Source organism: Eschscholzia californica, unplaced genomic scaffold (genome assembly GCF_041429995.1).
Source record: "Eschscholzia californica isolate CP2 unplaced genomic scaffold, dmEscCali1.0.p SCAF_3, whole genome shotgun sequence".
Taxonomy (NCBI): Eukaryota; Viridiplantae; Streptophyta; class Magnoliopsida; order Ranunculales; family Papaveraceae; genus Eschscholzia; species Eschscholzia californica.
In genome coordinates, this window is record NW_028238420.1 from 7634817 (window position 1) to 7661692 (window position 26876).

Below are 26876 nucleotides of genomic sequence, written 5' to 3' on the forward strand. Positions count from 1 at the left end.
GAGACTTCTATAACCATTTCTTCTTTCGTACTACTTATCTTCCATCTCTTCATCTGGTCCTCACAGAATTGGCTTCTTCTCTAAATTCAGACTCTGAACACGGACTTCCTCCGTAGAAATTTGAAATATGTCGTGCTGTCTGGTTTTCGGGAACTCATTTTTAGTCTCTTTATTTCTCTTATCGAGATTTATCTCCTCCAGTGGCTTCGCCTGGTTCAATACATTCAAGTACATTTTAGTTTCGTTAAGTGTGTCGTCGGACCTCCAACCAGATAATGGTATCTGTGGTTCTATACTGTTGTTCTTAGTTCTGTCAAATTCTTCTTCTACCCGAAATTTTCCATGGTTTTGTGGCAGTTCTTCAGCTCCAAATTCTGAATTGTAGTTATCAATCAGTTGAATCTTCTCTAGTCCAAATTTTGCTCAATCCAAATCCCCCGTAGTAGTAGTGCCAAATCTTGATCTGTTTCTCCCATGACGAGGTGAACAAATCTGATTATCATCAAAACCCTTGATATGAGATTCAGATCGAGAAAGTTCTACGGCAGCTTTCGCAGCTTCTGCTGCATAGGATGCTGATTTAAAGGCATCTTGAGCTGCACTAGCAACATATTTGTATTTCCTTGTTCCTTCTGACCCACAGAATAGGTCATTTCTTTCTCTCGCTTGAGCTGAATTATCATCAAATCTAGCAGATGCCAATTCCAGCTCCTACTGTTTCTGGTCCTGATTCAAGTCTGATTCTCCTGCATATATTGTACATAGACCAATATGTAGACATTCGTTTAACTACCTCACCAACTTACTGTGAAGAATTTTGGATATTCATTCATATATACCAAAATTGCCTATGTTTTGTTAGTACCTTCTTAGTTACAGGAGTGCATTCTTCTTTCGAGCTCAACTATGATTTCGCTTTCAGAAGCGATCTCTTTTAGCACCTTCATTCTGTTGTCTAAATTGGGCTGTCTAGTTGAAAGCTTTGGAACTATCTATAGGAATAAGAAACTAATACAATCATCTTAAATTTCAGATTGAACCTCTTACTAAGGTGGTGTTTTTTTTTGTCTAAGGTGCTGTTTGTTTTTTTTTTTAATGTCTGAATCTGAATTGGCTGAATCTGAATTGGCTGAACTTAAATGGCTGAATCTGAATTTGCTTAAATATTTCACAAGTTAGGATGTTTGTTTTTCCTATCTGAATCATTAAATCTGAATTTGTATTTTGGCATTAATACCCTTACTTCATATTTTTAACAAACAAGCCCTAAGCTCTCCCTGGTCTGAATAAAAAGAAAACAAAACCCTAATTCTTATATCCCTCTTTCTCCATCTCTAGCAAAAACAAAACCCTAGTTTCTTTCTCTCTTTTTCCAGAAAACCCTAGTTCTTCCCTCCCTCTTTCACCATCTCTACAGTTTATCTCTCTCACTCAATCGTTCTCCCTCTTTCACCATCAACGAAGGTTTTCGTTTCCTTCTCTCTGAATCGCTCTCTCTCATAGTAGATCGACAAAGGTTCATCTCTCTCTCTCTAACAGTCGTTTTCTCTCTCTTTCTCTCTCTCTTTCTCACAAAATGAGCCTCTTGCTAGTTTTCTGAGATATTAAGTTGCCATTCATAAAAAAGCAAAACAACATGAATAGTTCATGCATAAAAAAGAAAACGATCTCTCTTATGTGGTGGTGGTGGTCTATTTTGTGGAGGCGACGGTCAGATTGGTGGTGGTGGCGGCAGTGGTCTATTTTGTGGAGGCGACGGTCTGGTTGGTGGTGGTGGAGGCGGTGGTGTGTTTGTTCCTTTGCTGGTGGTGGTGGTCTTGGTGGTTGTCCGATTGATGGTGGTGGTTGTCCGATTGATGGTGGTGGTTGTCTGATTGATGGTGGTGGTGGTGGAGCATTTGACTGAGAATATTTCTAATTTACGAGGGTATAAAGGTCATTCAACTTATTTCAGCTATTGGACATTGTTTTCAGACTTGTTTAGAAGTCTGAAAAATGTAAAATACTTTTCAGCCTATTCAGCCAAAGATTCTATTCAGACGACTTTTCAGATTTTCTTAAATTAAAAATACAAACATCTGAAATCTGAATTGACATCCAATTCAGATTTCAGATCTGAAAAATAAAAAAAACAAACAGCACCTAAATCAGGTTCGTCTGTGATCTGAATATAATGATCATATTTTTGTATTTTTTATTTTAATAACCCAAATTCAATAACCATGGATTCTACCTCCTTGGAAATCGAAATCGGGACCTTCAGGAGTTTGGAGTACATGCACTACCAACTGAGCTATCAGCTGTTGGCATATAATGATCGTATTAGGTTAATACAAATGATAGATTCTCACTTCAAACTTATTTTGTGTCAGTCGGAAATACGCCTAAAATTCTGAAATCAGTTGAGTCTGATGGTTCAGACCATTCAGATGAGTCGGATCTGAATTACAAAACAATCACTAATTTAGTTTGGGTTTTCTATGAAATTTTCTTGGACTTTGATTTTCTGCTAATATTCAAGTAAAGCATCAAAAGATTCTACCTTTGCTTGACTCCGCATTTGTTCCTTAACAGCACAAACTGCGAATACTTTCCCATATGGACAAGCGAAAATCTCACGTGTCTCGTGAAATTCTGTAAACTCTCCACATCTTGAAGCAGCAAATATGGAACTTGATATTGCCTCTGAACTAGGACAAACTAATAAACAAATCAAATTACTTCCTTCTTCACAACTTCAACCTGAAGACAATCACAAGTTCATGAGACTGATATTGTTGAAGATACTAGGTTGGTTAGGTTTTCAATTGTAAGTTGAGAAACGAATAAGATTAAAAGAAACTCACACGAAGAAGAGCACGGTCACAGTGTTGAAGATTGAGGAGTTGGGTAGCATGAGAACGAGCACCGATTGTGGCCAATTTGATGTTGGTTTGGAATTGATAGTTCAATATATACATCAAGATCTTGAATCAATAGATGCTCTAAAGCTACAAACTTACAAGGGCTTCTCAACTTTATCCCTTCTCAAATGATTCAAACCAGGAAAAGTTAAACCTAGAGAATAACTTCATACTATTACAAAAGAATATGTCTTCAGGTCAGACTTGTCAATCAGAAACATGAAACTTCATTGTTACGAAAATCCCCTTTATGTAATAGTCATATGTTGCAGTCATTGTGTTTATCACAAGTATTCATAATTAATAATTAGCTACACCACAACCAATAATTACAAGCCTAAGCCATCGTCAAGTGTTGTTTGTCGTTATCACTATCATTGTCGTTGTTAAACTCTCGAATCTCCAAGATTTCAACACGACGGTTCATCTTCTTCCTTACTTTAATCGCAACATCTCTAGGACTAATTCTTCCACAAAGGCTTACCCTGCCTTCTTTCTTCTCTATCAAATGTGACTCGAGATCTATTAAGCAAACACAAAGTTAATTATGAGTTATATCTTAATCGAAGTGAAATAATTTAAATCATTTCTTAGTAAGTGTTATTATTATGAAAATAAGTAGTTATAATAAGTTTACTGAAACGAGGAAATTGTTATGGAAGTGGTAAAAATGACGCTTTAAAATGGTAAAACGATGACAAGAAAATGTAATTACTATCATTTTTCTAATTATGATAGTTAAAGATAGATAAAACGGTGTCTTAGAATTAAAAACGTAACAGTAGAAAAAAAATTGTGTCATCCGAGTTAGTTAGTTACGACTATAAATCTACATTGATTCCACTACTAATGTGAATCAAACTTGTGACTTCCGAAGTTGTGACTTCTCTATGTTAGTCGTGGTGTGTGCCCCTGACCACCATCCGGAAAATCTCAGTTACTCCTACTACAACAGACACTACAAATAGATAGATAAATAATAAAAATCGTATTTACCGTGCATGTGGAGAAGAATTCTTCTTAGTTTCCGGTAACAGGAGTTGCAGTCGATATCTAGTCGTATAACCATACAGCACAACTACAGTCAATTAAACCAAAATAAAAGAAAAAGATATTAACAAGTTGTCCAAGTATTTTTAAGGAAATATAAAATTATTCTCTAAATTATTCTCTTGTTAGACCCATTTTCCTAAGAAAACTGTGACCCAAACTCCTTCATAAGAAAAACTTCTTTGACAACCATTTTCTCCTTCCCAAAATTGTGATCAAACATAACCTAGAAGACTAGTTATGAGAACATTGCTAATGCAGCTGAACCACTATAATGCAAGCAGAGCATAAAAACCCCAACATGAACATTTTTATGATTTTTAAACTCTGTAAACTTCATGTTTTCAACTAGAATTAAAAAACAATTAAAAGCTTGCCTTTTTCGTCATTAAAACACCTTATATGTTTCGGAAGTTGAGTTGACGATGGATCAATGATCGATCACACGAGTAAATAAAGAAAAAAGAAGAATTTCAGAAAGTGAGGATGTACGATTTTAATTTTTTGAAAATAAGAAGCTTATTTATGTGATTGCATCCAAACCTTGAATTTATTCAATGGAGAACCCTATTCAAGAGAGGTAGAGAACAAAAAAAATAGTTTAGGTATGTTTGGGTCAATGGTTATTCTTGGCTTTGAGTTTCTTTGTGTGTTTCTCTAATTTCATACTGCATTTTGGCAAAGGATCTTCTATTTTTATTCCTTCTTGAGACAATTCTTCAAACAAAAGGGCAGCAACTACAAGAAACCACCAAATGATGATTTCAATGACTTGTGAGGCAAGGTTGCCCTAACAAACAATGTGGGACTAATGTTAATACTTATCTCACACCTTTAGAGCACAAATTAAAGACATTAAAAAAATGTCACCTTTTTCTCATGCCAATATGCCATCATGCCACATTAAGGTAAACTTTTTCTTTGTACCATCCATGTCGAATCCACTAACCACATATGTCAATATTAAAAACAACGTTATGGTCATAAGGTAGTTATGGTCACATGATAAGATCCATTGTCATATTGAATTGTTACTGAAACCACCCAATAGACTACCAAATGGAACAAATCCTGCAAATTCAAAGATATTTGATATGAAAGTCTTCAACGTGTTAATATGAAACATCAACAATGTGTATAACAAGTATTATATGGAACTACTTTTAACAAGAGAACACGAGGGTAAAAGGGAGGAGATGAGCATCAAACATCCAGTGGTAGTGTTTCATGTAGTTCGTGGTGGATGTTAAAGCGCTACAAACTTTGAAGAGATTGAAGTTCTGTTCATTTAAAAAAGAGAGAGAACAGTTTTTATTCTTCTTCAAATTCCTCCATGTGGTCTAGAAGATAGTTTGCTGCTAGTTCCTCATTCTTGTTGCAGGCAAAGAACACTTCCAGTACTAATGCTCTGCCAAATCCCATTGCCTCCAGCTACAAAACAATAAAAACATAAACTCGTCTTCGCTATTAAGCCTAAACGGGTCAAATCAGAGAAATGTTTCTCAGACTGATTCATGTGAACAATCTCAATCACAACAATGAAATAACATTGTCATAAAGTGGCATTAAGTCAAGATTATACCACATAATTTGGCAGATGATTTGGTTTTGTTTAGTTTTCGTTTTATTTGGCTTTTGGCACCCTAACTGAAGTGGGCCATCAAGTCATATTTTTCTCTTTAAGGTTTGCCCTTATGTTGTTTTCTAATCTCTCTCCCTCTCTTATCTTTTTTGTTTTTTTATCAGATAGAAAGAGAGATATGAGCAGGCTGCTCACCCTCTCGCAAGATTCAGAGAGATGAGATAGCTAGAAGCCCTAAGAATAATCAAGATATTATACTGAGCGGAACATGTTTCATTGCTATCAGAATGTAAAATTGGGAAGTGCATAGAGAAGCTTACACGTTCAATTGCTTCCCGTTCCTCAGCTGTGACTGACACAGTCTGTGGCGCTGCTGAGCCCAACTGCCCTAATATGTTCCTGGTATTTACATCATAGGTCAGATGAATTGATGAAGAACATCATTACTAATCTCGAGTAATATAAAAGCAACAAGCAAACAATATGGAACACAAATCTCGCACCCTTCCTCTCCTTCGACAGGTTCATTGATCAGGCGAAGGAAGTCAGTTTGGCGTTCTTGAATGAGCCTCATTAGGTTTGGGTTTTGCTTCCCAAGCTCTTGAAGCATAGGCTGTTAACAGTAAGATTAATATGAGAAACAGAAGACATTGACAAAAGTCACAAGAGAATCAAAGGTAGAAGGTAAAACTAAAACCTGTAAAATTTGTGGATTCGCCTGCACCATAGCTCGCAAAGTTTGAAACTGGATTTGAAAAGAACATAAATCCCAGTTTGCCGGTTAGAAGAGAAAAATTCCAAAGTCCAAAGGGGTAGCATTAGATGTAGTATTTTGAGGTAGGTACCTGTTGACTGTTCCTGAGAAAATCTAAGCTGCCTGCTCCAGCAGTGTTAGAACCCACTCTAGGAAGTCCCTATTAACAGAAGAAATATATCATCATAATCTAATCTACGATTAAGAAATTAAATTTGAATAATTTTGAGCACGTACTTGAGGAAAGAGATCTAACGGATTTGCATTCGGTCCACTTGCAGGTGGAGCCTGAGCAGGTTGGTTTGCAGCTGGTGGGCTTATAGCAGGTTGAACTGTAGGTGGAACTTCTGCTTGTTCAGGAATACCCTGATATGTGTACGGTAAGATGAATATATATACATGACAATCATCGAAAAAGAGTCAACATAAAATGAGTAAGATACTTTTATCCGACAAATACGATCATGTATCAGATAGAAGCAAGGCACATTAAATAGCACAAGTAAATATATTTATTCTATTCCCTGAAAGAAGCTTGGCCAAATTGAAAACCCCAACCAAACAAAGCAGCGTACTTTAACTCCAATTTCCATGGAAATTGAAGAGTTGAGAGAGAGAGAGAGAGAGTTAACATACTGAATATAGATAATCAACAGCTCTCTCTGGGTTGTTGTAAGCAGCACGTAGAGCACAGATTACAGTTTCCCTATCCCAAGTACCTCCGCCCATATCAAGAATCTGCTGAATAGCTTCCTCAAAATTATTTCCAGCTACCAGATTAGATGCTGCTTGACCATAAACATCCGCCTCATTGCCACTTCATAAAATAAAGATGATGTATATTAATCAATATATTACATCAAAGAGTCAATAAACTGATACGCCACTAAATTATATTCCTTGCTAGTCAAATAAACTATAGTAGTTAAAATATAGATTTGGAAACAACTCACAGAGCAGCAACAGTTGAAGCTGGAACTGGTGCAGGTAAATCAGTTGCTCTACAAGATAAACAAACAAAAAAGATTAACAATCATGTTATCAGAATATGTAACTACGTGATCTTAATCCATTGCAAGAATGATTCCTCATGTCAAGGTTTACTGTTGAAACTATACAATTAGGCTTCCTAATGAGAGAAAGGGTTCTCTGAAGACAAACATCTTCACCATTTAATAGTAATGTCTGCAAACGTAGGAACGATCGAATGAAAGAAAGAGAACAGACAAGAGTTTAGATCAAAGATGCCCCAGATTGTAATAGATCCGCTTATTTTGGCCTTCATTATCCACCTAATAAAAGCAAATTAAATTTACCTTTCACGGAACGTCCCGCTCCTCGATCAATAATGTACAAGACTACAACATATTGACAAAAACTATGCTAATAAAAAAAATAATGATGTCAAAAGCTACTCACGGGACCAAGGGTGCTGGAGCTTGAGTTGTTGGTGCAGAAACTGAAGTAGGTAGTGACGAGCTTGCAGGCGGGTCCTACAAAAAGGGGCAATTCTTTCAAATTAATTGCAAAATACCAGTATAATTACGATGATAAACCATTTAGTAGAGATCAGATGAGGATTACAAGATTAAAGGGATGAAAATAGATCAGTGAAGCATGCCAAAGAGGCTATTTACTCATTTGAAGTATATTTTAGTTACAAATTTCAAATATAATACATTTAAAACAAATTTAATCCCCACCCTGGGGATTGATATTTGCATGGGCTGTGATCCGGGAGCCCTACTACGTGACATTCATGCCGATATAAACCAATTAGAAGTCTCTGAGATTGATAACCAGTTTGATGTGTCAGGAAACTGGAACTCCAGATGAACATTACATGTATGCGCGGTGGCGCAGCCATGTTCAGAACCATTACTGACTACTTACAAGTTACAAGCACATCTTTACGATAAGCCCATTACTGACTACTTACAAGTTACAAGTACACACAAAAAAGAAAATGAACGATTCTTGAAACTAAGAAATTACAGTATAAACATAATCAGTAGAAATCATAAATCCAACACTCACAGAAGTAGCAGCTGAAGATGTGTTGGATGAAGCTTCACTTGACGGAGCCTTACTCCAAAACCATTTGACCACGTAAAGAATACATGGAATATCATATTATTGGTTAACAATCAATATGCAGTAAAGAAATAATAAGAGGCAGATAAGTAACAAAGAGGAAAAAACAAAAAATTTCTCCAATCAAATAAATAGTTTAAGCATTTGAAATGTTCATTAGTTTAAACTAATCTGACCAATAACGACCAATACAGGGTATAAAGGCTGTCTTTGCTTTCAAAGCAGCCAGTGCTACCCCAAGTCTAATGCTTCAAGAGTCTATTAACACATAAGTTCCTTTCCAAACTGTATTCATTAAAACTGCTCCTACCCATTCTAACTCAACACAAAACTACCCTTGTACTCTCCAACTGACAGCAATCCATGAGAAAAGAATTCAGCTTGCAAATTTTAAGAACGGTAAAAAAATCATAAATAGACATGTTCTCTTGTACCACATAATGTACCTTCCCAAAACCTAGGTCACAATGAGTGGTTTCCAACACGTAGTTACAGTTACACTCTTCAATGAAAATAGATCATTCAAGTATTTCAGCATAGCAATTAATATCATATGTTACCAATTAATCATGAATGTAGGCGTCAAGAAACCATTGTCCAGACAAACTCAATTTTCTCTATATGAATAGCGTGCCCATAATCCATTAATTTACAGCTAACAAACAGCAGGGTAATCTATTGCAACAGTTGTCACTGTGTGAAGCTATATAATGAAAACTAGTAAAAGTAGCCACAGAACATAAGAAGCATCATATGAAAAGAGATGTGTATTAAACTTACCTTGGTCAACATAATGACAACAAAACTATTCTCAGAAACATTATTTTCATCCATTGTCGTCTCGTCCTTTAGAACTTTCCCCTGATGAATAAGCATCTGCTGAGCAGCAGGATAAACATCTGAACCTTTAACATTTTCTATGTTTATCTTCACATCAGCAACCTAAACAATATAACAAACGAGAAACAACTACTGTTAGAGACAGCAAGAAGTGATGTATGAAGAGAGAAAATCAGGCATACATATGCATGTTATTTCTTTCTTTGTGTGTAATCTGCAATATGAATTGTAGGAAACAAAAGGAAAAACATTACATATCAGGAGTACTCTAGATTTTTTTTTCAAATTCTTTAATATGTCAGGAGTAACAAGTTTAACATGAAGAAGTTAGTCATTAGGTGCCGGGGTGAATACGTTCATAGTTTAAGGTATAAAAGGTAAACCGTGATTGAGAATATGATTTTAAGAATACCAACTACCATTGTACCATCTAAAGAACTTACATAATAGAGCCACTCTTAAAAGGTGAACCGTTATTTTATTAACAACTCCCCCAAATACCCAAAAAAAAAAATCAATCTAACTTAAGAAGACAAATCCTACGAAGTGCCAATTATTACTCAATAAGAATTAATTCCTAGTGATAAGCATCTCAACCATCTCACTGAAACCAAGTAGGCAAGTATTAAACGTTCCAATTCTTAAAAGAGTGTCTTAACATTAGAAGAATGCAACTTTATTACCGCACACATAATAAAATTCTAGCAAAAGGATTTCAAGCAAAGCTCTCTCATTACAAGCGAGACATGTACATGAACAACCCCAACCAATTACTGATAAAGTAAGATTTATGTAAAATAATGCACATTTAACTCCAGCGTACATACTTCACAATAAGAGTATCCTAAGTTCCTAACTAATTAAACACTTCTACTTAACACAAGTATAATTAGTAATGCACGTTAAGCATGAGTTTAATAACTGAACAAGAACCCTAATCCAGCCAAAACACAGTAAGAGTTCAAGTTCTTATAGAAAAATCTCAAAGTCCAAAATCAATATACAAATCACCAGTTGAAACCATTAACTTAAAGTCTTACACCATAATTCACCTAATTTCCGAGAGAAAACCTAATTTTAACATGATAAAAGCATAAATCAACAGTATTCTCTATAATTCGAACTCTAATCAGGTAAGCAAATACCTAATTTACCAAACACGGAAGAGAAAAACGAAGTAAAATGAAATTGCAATAGGGCAAAATAAGACACAATTATCATCAGTAGTAACTTCAAACGATCAAGATTCAGTTATTTATAGAGATATAACAAAGATCATGTATAGAGAGAGAGAGAAGGAGAGTACCGTGTCTTCAGGTTTAACTTCGATCTCAAAGTGAGACCCCTTCAAGGTTTTAACAGAAACCTTCATGTCTTCTCTCTCTCTCTTTTCTTCTTGTTCTTCTGTGATTGAGGAATCGGTTGTCTGTAGAATTGCTCTCTCTCTCACTCTCTCTTTCTGTTTTCCGATCCGGCAGATCACTGAAGGCGTGAATTACAGAAGAGAGAGAAAGAGATGATGGGGAGAGAGAGTGGGAAACATAGCGAGTACAAGAGAGAGAGAGAGAGAGAAACCAAATTCAGCAATTGTACTGGTAAGAGAAATTTAAGTTGTTGAACACAAATACCTAGCCATTTCACTGATCAAGATCCGATGGTTACTATTTGATTTCATCCACACTTTTTTTATTTAATAAAAATAATTCTTACTAAATGGAAAATTCAATTTGAACTTTAGATGTTGTGTCACCATTTAATTGTAAAGTATTTTAAAAAATAATTTAATATTTGGGATTTCTTTTACCGACTTTAATTGTTCGCATCACTATTTTCCATATTAAAAAATATAGGGATCTTTAAGTTATCCATTTCAATATATAATTTTTGTCAAAACTATTAAGGATATGTTTAGCATGTGATAATAAAATCATAAATTAAATAATATATGAATAAAATCAATCTTTAATAATCATATTGTCGACCAAATCAAACAATAAAGTAGGATGAAATCTCTACTAGGAATCATATTGAAGAATAATTGATCTTGGTAGTTACAATTGTTCCACGTACGTTAAACACAATCTTTGTGTTTTTGTCAATAATAGTAAGTCTAAGGGGGTAACCTCAATTATCCATCATTAAAGTGGGTAAACTCAAATACCAATTAGTGACGAGGGGGTAAGCTCAAAACCCCTAGAAAAAAAAACAACTTATCTAACGAATGACACTTAAATATATTTTAAGTTTTTAGAGCGTTGTATTGATATGTGTTTTGAACAGAGCATTTTGAAATGCTCAGATATCTAGATATATCGTTAATTGAGTAAACCATCCTCAAAGACATTTTGAGACTAAAAATTATATGAAGACCAGATTAATGGGTTGGTGTCCAACTACTATACCAAAATGGTGAATGTACTATTTCCTTTTTGCTTAAGGGAAGTTTTATGAGCACACACGATTTTCTTACAAGAGAGATTTTATATGCAATGCTTAAAGTTGTAAAAGTAATCTCGTCAAAGACAATAACACATATGGTTAGAGACAATGTGATCTATTGAAAGAGAATGTTGCAGTTATGTTTGACTAAACGACACAATTGACGTTGTTAGATTGTCGCTTCCGCAGACAACCTTGAATAACAAAGGAACTGATTGTGGGCCAACAAACCTCACTAAACCAGCGTTTTTGTCTAACCACCACCTCCATCACCTTTTTCCCCAATTCTCCGTAACTCTTTCTTCTTCCTTGATAGAAAATCTGAGCGTGGATACACCAAAAAAGAAGTGTGAAGAATGTGAAATCAAATGAAGAATCTGATTTTGACTCCATTAAGACAATGCCCCCACTACCACACATCCCTCTTCATATCTTCACCTCAATTTCTAATCATCTCAACTCCCCTGCTGTCTCTTGACTCCAACTCTCTTTTCTCTTTAACTTAAATTAACCTAGAGGTCTACCTACAAGTGTAACTCCTCACTGGTTCGATGTTACCTGATGATACAAAAAATGGTCATCAGTTGACTGAGGTCAATGAGTCAAGAGAAGACTAAAAGTATGTGGGTCAACCCGCATCAAGTCAACAGGGAGGTTGAATTCGAAGGTGGTCTGTCGCTCAAGTCCGAAACTGGGGGATCAACATGATTGTCTTATGCGCCTAAGGGCTGCCCTGAATCAAATACGACCAGATTTGCCATAGGATTCACGAGAAAGCTAGGGGTCAACGTAAGCAAGGTCGACACCTGAAGCCCTAAATATGGGAAGGTATAAACATGTCAAACACTTACAGACAATCCCAAATTTAATTTAAGATCTCACTCGGTGAAGATCTTAAGTATTTGCCTAACTTGGGCTGAAGAGTCTTTAAAGGAAGAAACATCTCCTAGACTCAGAAAGATATCTATCGATGATCCTTAAATAGGGTACTCCTAAATATCTAAGATACGAGATAACTCCAAAGGGAAATCTTAAATCTCCTAACTACGGAATAGTTGTTCCAATACGACAAGGTGAATCTCAACCGCCTCATCATCACCGTCAATCGACAGGCGGTCAAAAGCAGCCTTTAAAAGGGCATCAAATCACCTCAAATAAGGTACGAACTCCAAGGTTCAATCGATACTCAAACTTTTATCTGCAAGGAAAATCCGACTTTCTCGAGTGTCGGGAGGTTTTTCGAGCTCCTTGCAAGTTTTTCCCCAGATTTTCAGGAGCGGGAGCAAGATTGATTGTGAAATGAATCAACGTAACAGAATCAATCTTCCAGACATAATACAACATCAAGTCTTTTCAATCTAACTGATAATCGGATTGACTAATTTTGCATCATCGATACGGATGATGTCAGTAGAGTCTTACCAAGGCGATGGTAGCGTCTTATGTGTGGTGATGGTAGCGTCTACGTGTGGTGCCGGTAGTATCTTACGTGTGGTACCGGTAGCGTCTTATCAGTGACTAGGTATAGCCACCGATAACTTCGAACAATTGAGGAGTTCATCTATCGGACTGGTAAGTCCGGTAATGAAACCCTCAATTTGGTGTGAGTGGTTAACAAAGACTTGGTACAAGTAGACAAGGATGGTGTGTGCCAATGGTAAAACTTATTGTGCCCTTAAAACCACTATGCTCAAAAAGGCGCCTTATGTTTCTTGCTAAAAAGCCTCCAAACAACCCTAAATTGCTACAAGCTCGTCATTTCAGAATGACACCCCCTCAACTTTTTTTCCTCCTGAAATTTAAAATCCACCTGGTAGAGACGGGAGAAGATGAAGATAAAGAAGGCATCAATTAAGGAAATGATGAAGAAGTAGATAATGGTGAAGAAGACGGTGAACATGAAGAAGGTGAAGTAGATGATGAAGAAAAAAACAGATTTGATATTTGTTCATCTTTTTTGTTCAATATTTTTCCTTGTTTCATTTTGTTCTCATTTTCTTTTATTTCTTTCTTCATCATTTTTATATAGTTTATATTATGGTTAGAGAAACATATTTAGGATAACTACAAATCTAGAAACAATCAATCGCGTATTTGCCTTGGATTTACTTCTTTAGCTGGCGATATGATCGGTGTCTATTGGTTGAGGCATCCACCTCTCCTTTAACGTCAATAAACAGTCCAATAACTAAGACCTTCTATAAGTTGACGAATATATCACCCATGAGTTCAGTGTTGAAATTCAGTGGACTGTAAATCTTCAACCTGTAACAGGTCTCTCGCGAAAAATCTAAAACTTGTGTTTAACGAAATCCAGACTTCTATGTTTTCAATAAGTCGTTAGAGCATCAAGACTCAATCTTAAAATCTTAAGTGCCACCTAGGACTTTAGAGTTTTTTTGAGAAAAAACCTCTCCAATGCAAAACTCAATTGAGATCTTAAGATGATGTGGAAGCATTAAGTTTTAAGATGTCTCAACTAGAAACTCTATTTTTGAGATCTCTTTTGAGAGCCTTAAGTGTCCTAATCATCAAATTTAATTTTTAATTTTTGAGTTTATAGCCCAAAAAACGGGTCCTAATAGGAGATATAGTCCTCTATAATCTTATAAAGGGTTTCAAAACCAAAATAATAATATAAATGGATATCTAGTCCATTTGGTCTCATCTAGAGAGAAAACACAAATCCCTAGAATACCAAATAAATCATAATTCCTAATTTAACCTTCCTCATATATTATAACTGGTTATCTTCAAAATCCATAAAGATCTTCTTCCATTTTTATCTCCCACATTCTATCTTCAATCACGTTTCTAAACAAAGAAATATATATTATAACTGATTTATCTTCAAAATCCATAAAGATCTTCTTCCATTTTTATCTCCCACATTCTCTCTCCAATCACGTTTCTAAACAAAGAAACGTAATTTATTATTTTCAGTAACCGAAACCTCTTTATTCTCTCTCTAAATCCGATTCACATAACAAACTCTCCATTAAACTCAGAAATCTTGTTTCATCTTCATTAGATTGTTTTTCAATTCGTCTTCTAATCCAATACACAAGCTCAGAACTCCATTTCCATTTATATCTCTTCATATTAAGTTTATTTTCGAGATCTACAGTTTCATCTTATTATAAGGTAAGAAAAATTTATGTTTTCGCTTAACATCTTCTAACATTTATATGATTTTGTTTATAAAAGGTTGTAATCACTTTATCATTGAATCATCATATCATATTTCATTAGATTTAGTTTTCCTATTGATAATAAATCGTCTTAATTATTTTGTTTACAAACCAGATTTTGATCTCTTTCTAAAATCGAAACATCTTTCATTCTCTTTTTCATACAGAAGATTTCAAATTTGTAATTTAGATTTTTGATTTTCTGATATTAGGTTTTTGATTCTCTGACATTTCTTCACATCAGAACTTTGCATCCGTACAATTTTTTATCAAGATATTATTCCGTACGGTTTCTCTTAACAGAATGTACATTATAAGTAATTCGTATTAAATTGTTCATACTTTAAAGTACATTACGCCAATTTCGGCCGTACTGCAACTGTATAACAGAATGTAAAATATATGTAATCTGTTAACAATTATACATACTTTAGCAGCCTTATTTAAAAAAAATGTTTAATTATTAATAAAGTACGTATAATTGCGTAATATCTGAAACAGTACATGTAATTTATAGCAAATTACACATATTTGTGTTATATCACAGTTTCAATGTGATTCAAACTAAAATACTATTAATCTCCAACGCATGTTGAAGTTTATCAAACATTATGAATAATTTATTCATTGTTTATTGTCGTTTATGATAAATTATAAGTTTTTCAAACTAATGTACATGTTTTTTTTCTTGTAGTAAACCAACACTAATGGAATTTCCTACAAAATCATCACATAAACTATAGAAGTATAAATTACGATGAAGAAGATTGTTTTTATGATCCTGTTTGGATAACGGAGTTTTATGTGAAGACTTACAAGGAACATATAAGTCCTGCCCCTAACTTTGATGAACCACGTACATTTAATGAAGAGTAAAAAACACTACCATGTTTGAGCCGTCGACTTGGAAGACCAAAGACAGTAAGGATCGAGAGCTAGGGCAACATTCCAACGGAGTTTGGTTTTAAGTTTCCTAGTCTACCATGTTATTTTCAATTTTCATTTACAATAAAACACAGATTATTGTTCAATAAATTTCATTTCAGTTGTACAAAGGTTGTGTTATTTACTATACAGTATACATAATTTATGATAAATCACATACTTTATAACAAAAAACATGATTTCAGATTTACATTTCCTAACATGTTACCATAATTTATGGTACATAATGGACATGTACGCGTAAAAAACAAGTAATTTATGTCAGAAAATAATCTAAGTATTCAATGGTACATAATGGACATGACACACATACATGATACATATGATAAATTACGTTGTATACATGACAAATGATGGTTTCCTCGTCATAAATAACACATAATTTACGAACTTGTTTCATAATTTGTATTCGATGTGTGTTTATGTTATGAGTAAAAACGAAAGTTAAGTGAGAGAAAGTTGATATATATGTTTTGAATATTAACCCCCCAAATCACGCTAATTGATCTCAGAAAATATACTCTTCCCAAATCTGAAAGTTAAGTGAGAGAAAGTGATATATAGATTTGGTTTCCAAATCTGAAAGATTGAGAGAGAAAATCTGTTTTGGAAAATATCCGTTTTCTAAATCTGTTTTGGAAAATCTGTTTTAGAAAATATCTTTGACCCGTTACTTCCTATAAAACCCCCCAAATCACGTCCAAATCTTACCTTTCCAGATTCTTTCTGTTCCCAAATTAAAAACCCGTGAAATATGAAGGTGGGACATTGACGGGACTATGTTTTAGAAAGTGAGGGTTTTTATGTCTATATGGTAAAAGGACTAAAAATCCATTTTTTGGGAAGATTGGATCCTAAACTCTTTTTGAACATTATTTTGGACTATATACCCATGGACTCTTTAATTTTTTGGACCAATAAAAAGTCTTTCTTTCTCAACCACTTTTTTCTATTAAATGTATGTGTGACATGTGTCTCTATTAGAGTTTTTTAGATTGTTGCATTGGAGAAGGACTTAAATTAGAGACACTCAAGTTAGCCACATAAGAAAGAGAATCTCAATTGAGACTCAACACATAAGCCAATTAGAGTTTTTTTTTAGTTTTGCATTGGAGATGCTCTTAGGGTCAACACTTGGGCAAAATCCTGGAAGCCTCGGGTTCGATTCCCATGAGAAGTGGAATCCATGGTTTATTGAACTAGGATTATTAAAGGTATAAATAATAACAATAAGTTTGCCAGGCTATAGACTTTATGTTGTCGGACTTTAGACCTCTTTAATTATTGATTTAACTTAGGTGATTATCGTGCTTATCACATCTTAATGATATATTAATGCCTTGTAATGACTACTGTAGATCGTAGTCGATTTCTCAAAAAAAAAAAACTAAGTCGTTAGGGGTGCAGTCCAATTTGGGCCCTGCGTGCTTAATTAAGCTGAATGGGGCCCTATAAGTGACTTTAAAGTATGGAAGGATAAAGGAAAGAAAAGATCCGTAGGCTCGTCACGCCCGTACATCAGCTAAAAGCCTAAAGGTATGCCCAAATTGTGCATATAAAATTAGATTGCCTATGTAGCCAACCCCCACCTGCCTTTATAGAACTTTTCAAGGGAAATTACACTAACCTACTTCTTACAAACGCTAACCACGAGTTGTTCTGGTCAGGTATTACCTTAGACTAGGCTTTTGTTATACACCCACCTCAAACACCAAATTCCTTTTTCTGACTTTGGATGCTATTCTCTTGGATGAACTATCCTTTTTTTTTTTTTTTTTTTGGAATGCAAACGTTTTTTTATATTGCAATAAAAATCAGGAAGCCCCACAAACATGTGAGAGCTAAGGCATCTTTAATGGGACTCAATCTTAAGTATTTAGAGTGTGAAGAGTGGTATTTTTTTAATTTTATCACAAGTAAAAGTATCTCTTTCAACAAAAATGAAAAATATAGTTCAACAAAAAAAACAAAAATGAAAAATATACCTACCATGACTCCATTATTGCTCACATATAATGGTTGAAGCTAAATTTGATTAGGTGATGGTCAAGTAAGTCAGCAGGGAGGTCTCAAGTGGTGTTTGTGTCTTCGAAGTCATATCTAAAATCTGACTCAGGATCTGAACAGATTTAAATTTAATTGTAAAATATAACCCAACATTTAACTTGATTCAGATATATTGGTGTTTGTTTGATTGATATTAGGTCCATCAAGTTGAGACGATTATTAGTTAGTTTCAGACAACTTAAAAAAAAAAACCTCACTTAGGTAACAAAGAGAAATAAACAAAAAAAAAAAAAAAAGGTTAATTTCGTTTTGGCCCCCATGGGCTAAAAAAAATTTGAACTTTTTTCGGAATACATTCGGGGCCAAAATGAAATTATTCCAAATCATCACCCATTTTCTTCCACTTCATTTCTCCACCGCACTCTTCTTCTCTGTCAAAAGGTCGTCGATCTCAATTTACGACCGACGACCTTCAATTAAAATAAACAAATTTATTTCTTTTTCTTCTTCTTCCTTGAGGTGTTTGGGAGGCTAAAAGTAGAAAAAAGAATTATAGTAACAATGTAAGCGTAAGAATGAGCGTAAAAATGCGATTAGCTAAGACATCTTTGAATTAGGAATTGCAGTGCTAATGTATGTAGATATATTAACGTGTTCATATTTTTCGGTGAATAATTTCATTTTTGCTCACAAATTTATTTTTAAAAAAATGCCACTTTTTTTATTGTCTCTCTAAAGTCAAAACGAATGGACGGAACTTATAGAAACCAAAATGCTGAGTGAGTTAAAAACGGGGAGCCAAAACATAATGGGCTTTGGTATAGGAACAACACTATCTGGTATAGGCAGTGCATTAAAAAAGGTGAATTTATGTACTTGCTCTTCATTTACTAAATTAGTTTAAGGAGAACGTTATTAGGATCATTTAATAAATAACTCTAAGATATAAAGACTTGAATAAAAAATAACAATAAATTTTATTTTTATTCAATCATGTAGTTTTGTCCGATATAAACAACTCAACCCTAATATTGATCACTACTATCAACATCACGATTAACATAACAAAACTACAAAGTACATAAGTTTGCTATCATTTTTGTCTTAGTTACAAGTTTTTAATGACACATCAAGATTTCATGAATGAGGAACCACCATTAATGAAGAAGGAGGCAACCTACATCATGAAAGAAGAGTCATTCGAGTTAAACGAAGGCATCGACTTAAACGAGGGCATCGATCAACTTAAATGAGGGCATCGACTTAAAATAAGACATCGACTTAAACAAAGACAAATATGATGAAGATAATATATATTAGGTAAAGAAAAATTCTTCTTTTGTCTTTCTGTAGGGTTGAACAACTTTTTTTTTGGGTTTTAGGTCGTTTTTTGTTCCACACCGTAAAAGATTTTCGATGTAAAATGAAAAAAACGACAAATGGTTGAAAATTTTCACTATTTTTTTTCATGAATTTTTTTTATGTTAAGCCGAAACATCTTTCATGTAGATGTCACTCATGAAATCTTTTGTGGAGATGATTGTCGTGTTAATCAATTAGGTTTAGAGTTTCCATCCCTTTTTTACCATGTAAAATTTTAAGAGGGGCCTATTTTTTTTTTACCTGATCAATTTAAGGATTAGAAAAAAATAGAAGTATCTCTCCCTCTTCTAAAACCAATGATCTTCCTATCTAATGCACTGCCTATACTAAGCACTGCTCTTCCTATACCTACACGGAAGACCAATGGAATTTTTTTTTTTTTTTTTTTTGAACGGAGATTCCAATAATCAAAAACATTTGTCCGATACAAGAGAGGACCAAATGAGCAAATAACAACAACAAAGCCAGGACACATTAGTGTACCAAAGTAGCATAAGCTAAGTTATGAGGGACTGAGTTGGCATTTCTATTACAATGTGAGATGGAGACACGTCTCTCACTGATCAGCCCACGCATATGATTAATTTCATGTGTAAGTCTCCACGGGGGGTCCACCGAGGCATCCTTTAGAAGATTGACCATCACCTTTGAATCACCTTGAATCTCTACTTCATATAAATCCTCTTCAAGAACCAACTGAAACCCTAAAGCAAAGGATTTCATCTCACTATGTATCGCAGAAATGGGGGCGAAAACCTCCGATTTAGAGGCAATCATTTCTCCATCACTATTCCTCATAACTGCTGCTGCCGAAGCCCCTTCCACTCGATAAGCACCATCTACATTTATCTTCAAGTATCCAACCCTAGGCGGCCTCCAGTGATCTACCTGTAATTCATCAAGAGAAGGAAATGAAAGCAAGAGATTAGGGTTACGTTTGAGTTCAACTTTCGTCATCCACCAGATGCGATTCAGATCTGAAGATTGATTCTTGAAAAGGTAATCATTTCGGTTTTTCCACCATATCCAAAGCAGATAAGTGTATTTATACCAAATACCATTTGCTGAATCTCCTTTATCCAATGGAATTAACGAGAAAAAATCATTTACCTCAAGACGGCAGCTGTTAAACTTTGTCACCGTTATGTACACCCATTTCAATTTCTAAGTGAGCAAAATTACCTGAAAGTACTACTCACCCACCTTTCAATTCGCAGATCTACGAAAAAATAGGGCGGTGAATACGAGTCATCAACAACCAACGATATTTTAACGCCACGTGCTTATTCTTTTCTACACGTGTCAACCACACAGTTGTCCTTAACCGTTAACTTTTGCTTTTTTGGCGGGAAAGAACATGGGGTAATTTACACGTCGTATGACTTTTCTGGCGAAGAATCAGTACTCAGTGGTCCCACTGATTTGTCAGAATTAAACCCACCATCCATGTACATGTACATACATGTATACATTTTTTGTTTTTAAACCTAGATTGTATGCACACACCTCTCAACAAAAAAAAAAAAATTGTATGCACACATGACATGGACATGAATACACCCGTAAATTGACTACATTACATTCATATTTTCAAATTTTGTTTTGTTTTTCGGACAAGACACTACTTCGAAATCGCTGAAAAAATTGACCAGACCTGTCATAATATGTTAATATCTATAAATTGTTCTAAAAACGTTCGAAATCAATCTTACAAATATTTTTTCCAGAATTTTATATTTAAAAACGTCATTTGAACACTATATTTAATGATAAATATAATCAAATATATTTACGTTTTTTATTGAAAAATGAAAGACTTTTAATCTTTCTTATGTCATTTTTGAACTACATATAACAGTCATATTAAAACACAAAAATGATTTGGGAGTTGTGTGAAAGTTTTGAGAAAAAACTCAAATCGAAAATAAATGAAGCAAGAAAAGTGAAGGATGGTGGATGTTTGGACAGGCGGCTTACAAACTTTAGGAGACATGTCACAAAGAGCCCTAAGATTTGAAGATCACGTGAGGGAGCCAGTTTTAAACTTTTAATATCGAAATTGGATCACGTGAGGAGTGGGGAGTCAGGTCTGGAAGGATGGTGGGTGTGGTCAGTACGTGCCCAATCGTGGTAGTGGTGGTATTTATCTAAAAACCTCGGGCTAAGAGATATACCACACATCTTAATGAAATTGGACGGTTGATATCAATATAATCAAATTTACTTTTTTGTCACCGTACAGTTCTCTTATTTTATTTTGTTTACTTTTGAGGACAAAATCTGATTTCTCTTTCAATTCTCACCCACTTTCTCTTTTTTCCTTTTTTTTTCATTTAGTAATCTGAATGCTCGTGTGTGTTTTAGGTTTTTTCCCTTTTGTTTTATGGTTGTTTAGTTCTTTCTTCTAAGGTATCCCATATAGTCAAGTACTCAAGTAGAGTTGCTATTCACTAGATGTGGTTTATATATGAAATGATCATGTTAGGATGACACTTCATGCACATCAAGACAATAATCATAAAAATCATCACCGGCTTCACCTCAGGAAGAAATCAATCCGCCTTAGTTTGGTAGAACACTGATTATCTCATGTACACAAAGTAGATTATACTGACAAGGACATTTCAATCAATTTTTATGAAGAAGAAGAACAAACTTAATAAGGTATCGGCATTAGAGGTACTGAGGTAGCAACTTGTAACAATCTCATTAATCATCTGTGTTCCACGGCACTTGAAAAAAAAAATCAATTTTTGCCTAAAAGAATATAAAACTGAATGAGTAAAACTAGTTGTGATTGGATTAAAATATCTCATGGGTTACAATATAATGCAAAAGTTTTTTTTTCTATTCGTTGGTAATTTTTAGGTTTTTTTTCATATTGTCTCCATTTTATGATCCGTTTCCTACATGCCTCCTGTTTTTAGGAAATACTCTGGTGACTCATTTTTAAAAGTTTTCATCTGTTAACCATCAATTGAATGTTATCTTTCTGAATATTTCACAAATACACTCTATTTTATTTTCTCATTCTATATCCGTCTTCTTTCTTTCCCTGTATATGTTCTTCATCCATATCACTTTTTGTCTTCTTCTTTCTTTGATGGACCTCCATTCCCAGTAAATATGTTTGTTTTTATGTTTATCTCTTTCATTTATACTTTATCTTTTCATGTTCATAAGAAAAGTTCTGGGAGAAAGATAACGACGATAAAGAAAGAGAAAGAAAGGAGTTGTGATAGACGAAAGAAGGAAATAAAGTATAGAAGGGTATTATTGGATTAATGGGTGGTTAATGGATGGAAACTTCAAAAGGAAGGTCATTTGAGTATTTCCCTACAGATATGCAGGTAAGAACTGGTCATAAACAAGGGTATCACATGGGAATTAGGTTAGGTTTTATTTCCCTACAAATCATGGTGTTACAGTCTTACAGACACAATGTCTTGAAAATGTCTACTATACATTTCGTCTACGAGTCATTCTCTTGAAATGTCCAACAAACATTTTGTCAATATCTTGAAATGTCTTTGAATGTATTACAATGTCTTGAATAATCTCGATATATGTCGCATACATTTTATATGGACATGCATCAATGTCCAAACACGCTTTGTATCGTAAATGTTCATTTTTTTTTGTTGTTGTTAAAATGTCGTAAATGTTCACGATGTTGGTGGCGTTTTAGATATCTCATACTAATTGACTAATTCCTTGATGTGGCCATGTGGGTGGGCACCAATCCACTCCACCAAGGTCCGGACTCCCCCTACTATGTAATTATTGATTCTATTGTAAATATGGTAACGGTCTATATGCTATTACGAACTCCAAGTCCTGCCGTCCAAAAACTATCAAAATTTGTCTGCAAAGAATGAAAGGCTTAAAATGACATCTTATGTTCTTTTTGTTCTGTTGAAGGGGACATCTTATGTTCTTTATATAAAAGATGAGTATTTTTTTGGTGAAATACAAAAGATGAGTATGAATGTATGAGGATAATCATGATATGATTAGGCATGCATGGATTATTATGCATTTCCGATGGTCATGCTACCTCAGTATCCTCCACTGTCATTTACAGTTTTGTACAGGGAAATGTATCTGACTAATCCTTCTTCCTCTCTTTTCTTTGTTTTCTTCTTTTTTCGGTTTTTTAGGATATATAAGGGCAGAAAAATAAATAATCAAAGTGGATTCAACCTCAGTAAAACTCGGGTCAGGCTCAAATTCTACTATTAATAATTAATAGGGGGAGTACGCAAATAGCAATAAATGTAGTTCTAGGGCAACAAAATCATACAAGATACTTAAACGAAATACTGTACTAGGGTTAGAAATAATTAATAGTTAGAAATTGTTGTATCACTTATTATTATTGCTCCATTGATTGCAATGAAATCTTTCATAATTGGATTTCGAGTTAGCAACTTCTATTTATTTTTTTTTACTTTTTTTCTTCGTTTCGGATCGAAAAGCGAAGCGTTGAGTGAATCCAAAATTCAAAGGAGGTTCATGGCCAAGGGTAAAGATCTCGTATTGGGACACATAAAAATGTACTTTTTTGTTCAACTCCCAAGAGCTAGGCTCTCAAACTAATTGGGAACTTGAAAATTTTTAAGAGCTCTTCTATTCTTCAATTGGTTTCTTAAATGAGGGGTTCCCAACTTAAATTTAATTTGTATTTATACGTTTGAGATGTGCGTGTGTAGAATTTTGATTATATTTTTCATTTATAAATTACCAGTTTTTAAATTTTTATTGATCTAGTTCTCGAGATAGAAGTGTTTAAAAAGATAAACAAAAAGACCAGACAAAATCTAAAAAAACAAAATTCAAAACAATTTTTTAAAATAAAACAAAAAAAAATAGTAGGGTGGAACCTCTATTTGAGGGGATCCACCCTAATTATAACCTTTGGGGTTTTCTGGGATGGGCAATGACTAGTAATCAACACCATCAAGATGCAACTGATATACACCTTCACGTGGACGAAAAACCTCAACTCCCAATTAAGTTTCAAGCAGGGATGAAACCATAATTTTTGTTAGAGAGGGTCGACTATTCTAGTCATATATTAGTTTGAGAAATTTATATAGCAATTCCACTAATAATTATCACTTATTATGTTATAAGATTAAGGAACACAAACTTGATTCAAAATAGATTAAAACTTCTGAAACAGAGACTATTGCATGTCCAGTCGCTTATACCTACTGATGACATCTTAGCCGGTGAAAGTAACTACCAAAAAGAAATATTGTATTTAGAAGAGTTGGAAAGATTCAAACTTGAACAACGAGCTAGGTCTAAATGGGTTCAATTTATACATGCATCATTCCGACCAGGTTCTATCAGACCTTTCCTAGAAGAAAATATTATGTGGACCCAAAATGCATTTGTCCCTAATCGACAGATTCTAGATAATGTAGTGGTCACTCATGAACTTATACATTCTATGCATGGATCTAAAGCTAAGAAAAGTGGTTTCTCACTTAAAATGGACATACCAAGGCCTATGATAGGGTCAATTGGTCCTTCCTGACCCGTGTTCTTCGGGCTACTGGGTTATCTGGCCCTATCCTACATCTCATTATTTCTTGTGTTACTACTGCCCAGTTTAATGTACAGATTAATGGGGGTCTTCATGGGGATTTTACAGCCTCAAAGGGTCTCAGGCAAGGGTGTCCTTTGTCACCCTACTTGTTTATCCTAACTTTTCAATTCCTATCTCTACTTATTCATCACTATGAGATTAAGTGTGGTACAAATTAAATAATCATACCCCCTCATCACTCATCTTCTCTTTGCAGATGATCTAATCTTATGTGGAGAGGCTAATCAATCTAATTTAAATGCAATTGTACTCCTCATGGCTGAATATGCTGACTTTTCTGGTCAGGCAGTAAACTTTGATAAATCATCTATCTTCTTTGGCTCAGGAGTTCCTTCAACTATGCAAAATTAATATATATCCCTATTACAAGCACCAAGAATGTTAGATCATGCTAAGTACTTGGGCTCTCTTCTACTTAAACCAGGTAACATAATAGAGATATATACCTGGCTTTTGGATAAATTTAAAAAAGCTTTGGCAGGGTGGAAACAAGGGTTGACTTCCCAAGCTGGAAGAACAAGTACTCATCGAGTCAGTACTCGGATCATATTGTACTTATCCATTCAGTTATCAGAAGGTCCCTAAAACCATTTTCAATAAATTAGAAAGAGAAAAAGGTGTTTTTGGTGGAGACACGATATAGAGAACCACAAATGCACTTCATCAAATGTGACATTATCAGTAGTCCAAACAAATATGGAGGTTTGGGAATTAGATCCCTCTCAGAGGTTAATGAATCCTTTTTGGCAAAAATGGTGTGGAGATATCTTACAATCAAGATGCAATGTGGGTGAAGATTTTAAATGCAAAATATCTTAATAATGTTGACTTTTGGACTACCAATAGCAAACCTAGACATTCCTCCTTCTGGAAGTCCATTTTACAAGTCAGGGGTGTCTTAAAAGATCATGTTATATGGAAAATTGGGTGTGGTACTGAGGTCTCCATTGTAGACCATTGGCTACCTGTTTTGCTAACTCATAAACCTACATTAATTCGACCTTTACCTACTACCATAAAATGGGTTTGTGATCTGATAGATACTACTACTAATCAATGAAAACATGAAATACTACAAGAACATTTTGATCAAGATACCATTGTGGCCACCAACAATATATTTATTCCTCGTCAGCAAGGCGGGGGCATATTGATATGGTGTGAGACAGAGAACGAAATATTCTCGTCAAAATCTTACTATTCTATGGTCAAAGAAAGGGTAGTACTTCAGGATCATCTTACCAACTTCCCTTGGACAAAATTATGGAACAAAAATCAGATGGATCCCAAGATACAGTTATTTATCTAAAAACTACTTCACGAAGGGTTAGCGACTCTATCGGATAAAGGAAGACGATTACCTCAACTCGATCAGGAATGCAAACTATGTCACATCCAGGAAGTCGAAACTCATATTCATTTGTTTGGTACACGTTCTTTGTTCAAAAATTTAATAACCCTAACTAATGATCAGTATTTGATGCAGTTAGGTTCAGATTCAGTGGCTAATTTACAAGATATTCTTAATAAAGGAGATGTAGCTGATGGAGTATGGTATAAATACACTTATTTGTTATGGATATGGTGGAAAAACCGAAACGAGTTCCACTTCCGATATTGTAGCTCAGATCTGAAACGTCTCTGGTGGCTGACAAAAATGGGACTTAAACGAAACCCCAATCTCTTACTATCTGCTCCTTCTTTTGTTAATCTACAGGTAACCCACTGCAGACCACCATCACAAGGTTGTTTCAAGATAAATGTTGATGGTGCATATCGTCAAGAGGGAGTTTCGGCGACAACAGTTATGCGAAATAACAATGGAGCAGTGACTGATTCAAGATCGAAACGATTTACCTTCATTTCGGCTCTCCACAACGAGATGAAAGCTATTAGGCTACGGTTGGAAATGGTGATACATTCTGATTTATACGATACTCAAATTGAAGGAGATTCGAGGGTGATGGTTACCCTTTTATTGGACGACTCTCTTGACCCCCCGTGGCGACTAAGCAACGAGATTACCATCTGCTGTGCTGATTAGATAAAGACGTGTGTCTGTGTCCTTTCT

The 26876-nt window shown here is 34.7% G+C and overlaps 3 protein-coding genes across 5 annotated transcripts; all 3 read right to left on the reverse strand.

Moving 5' to 3' along the window:
* Nucleotides 1-60: 60 nt before the first annotated feature.
* LOC147548116 (uncharacterized) lies at nt 61-1501 on the reverse strand. The gene is made up of 4 exons (XM_086667990.1): nt 1454-1501; nt 878-992; nt 480-671; nt 61-374 (listed from the first exon to the last, which is right to left on the reverse strand). The coding sequence occupies exons 1-4, from the start codon at nt 1499-1501 to the stop codon at nt 61-63; spliced, it is 669 nt and encodes a 222-aa protein (XP_086524116.1).
* Nucleotides 1502-3135: 1634 nt separating this feature from the next.
* LOC147548117 (Copper transport protein family) lies at nt 3136-4992 on the reverse strand. 2 transcript variants are annotated; one of them, XM_086670361.1, is made up of 3 exons: nt 4824-4992; nt 3900-3981; nt 3136-3425 (listed from the first exon to the last, which is right to left on the reverse strand). In XM_086670361.1, the coding sequence occupies exons 1-3, from the start codon at nt 4848-4850 to the stop codon at nt 3241-3243; spliced, it is 294 nt and encodes a 97-aa protein (XP_086526487.1). In that variant the 5' UTR covers nt 4851-4992; the 3' UTR covers nt 3136-3240. The 2 variants fall into 2 exon arrangements, with proteins under 2 accessions (XP_086526487.1, XP_086526488.1); XM_086670362.1 differs by lacking the exon at nt 4824-4992 and adding an exon at nt 4331-4442.
* Nucleotides 4993-5025: 33 nt separating this feature from the next.
* Nucleotides 5026-11050, reverse strand: LOC147548118 (ubiquitin receptor RAD23c-like). Of its 2 annotated transcripts, XM_086670358.1 has the most exons (12): nt 10530-11050; nt 9164-9325; nt 8327-8374; nt 7709-7782; nt 7243-7290; nt 6926-7106; nt 6527-6655; nt 6381-6449; nt 6233-6280; nt 6039-6148; nt 5856-5934; nt 5026-5384 (listed from the first exon to the last, which is right to left on the reverse strand). In XM_086670358.1, the coding sequence occupies exons 1-12, from the start codon at nt 10593-10595 to the stop codon at nt 5265-5267; spliced, it is 1134 nt and encodes a 377-aa protein (XP_086526484.1). In that variant the 5' UTR covers nt 10596-11050; the 3' UTR covers nt 5026-5264. The 2 variants fall into 2 exon arrangements, with proteins under 2 accessions (XP_086526484.1, XP_086526485.1); XM_086670359.1 differs by lacking the exon at nt 8327-8374 and having other exon boundaries at nt 10530-10862.
* Nucleotides 11051-26876: the final 15826 nt, after the last annotated feature.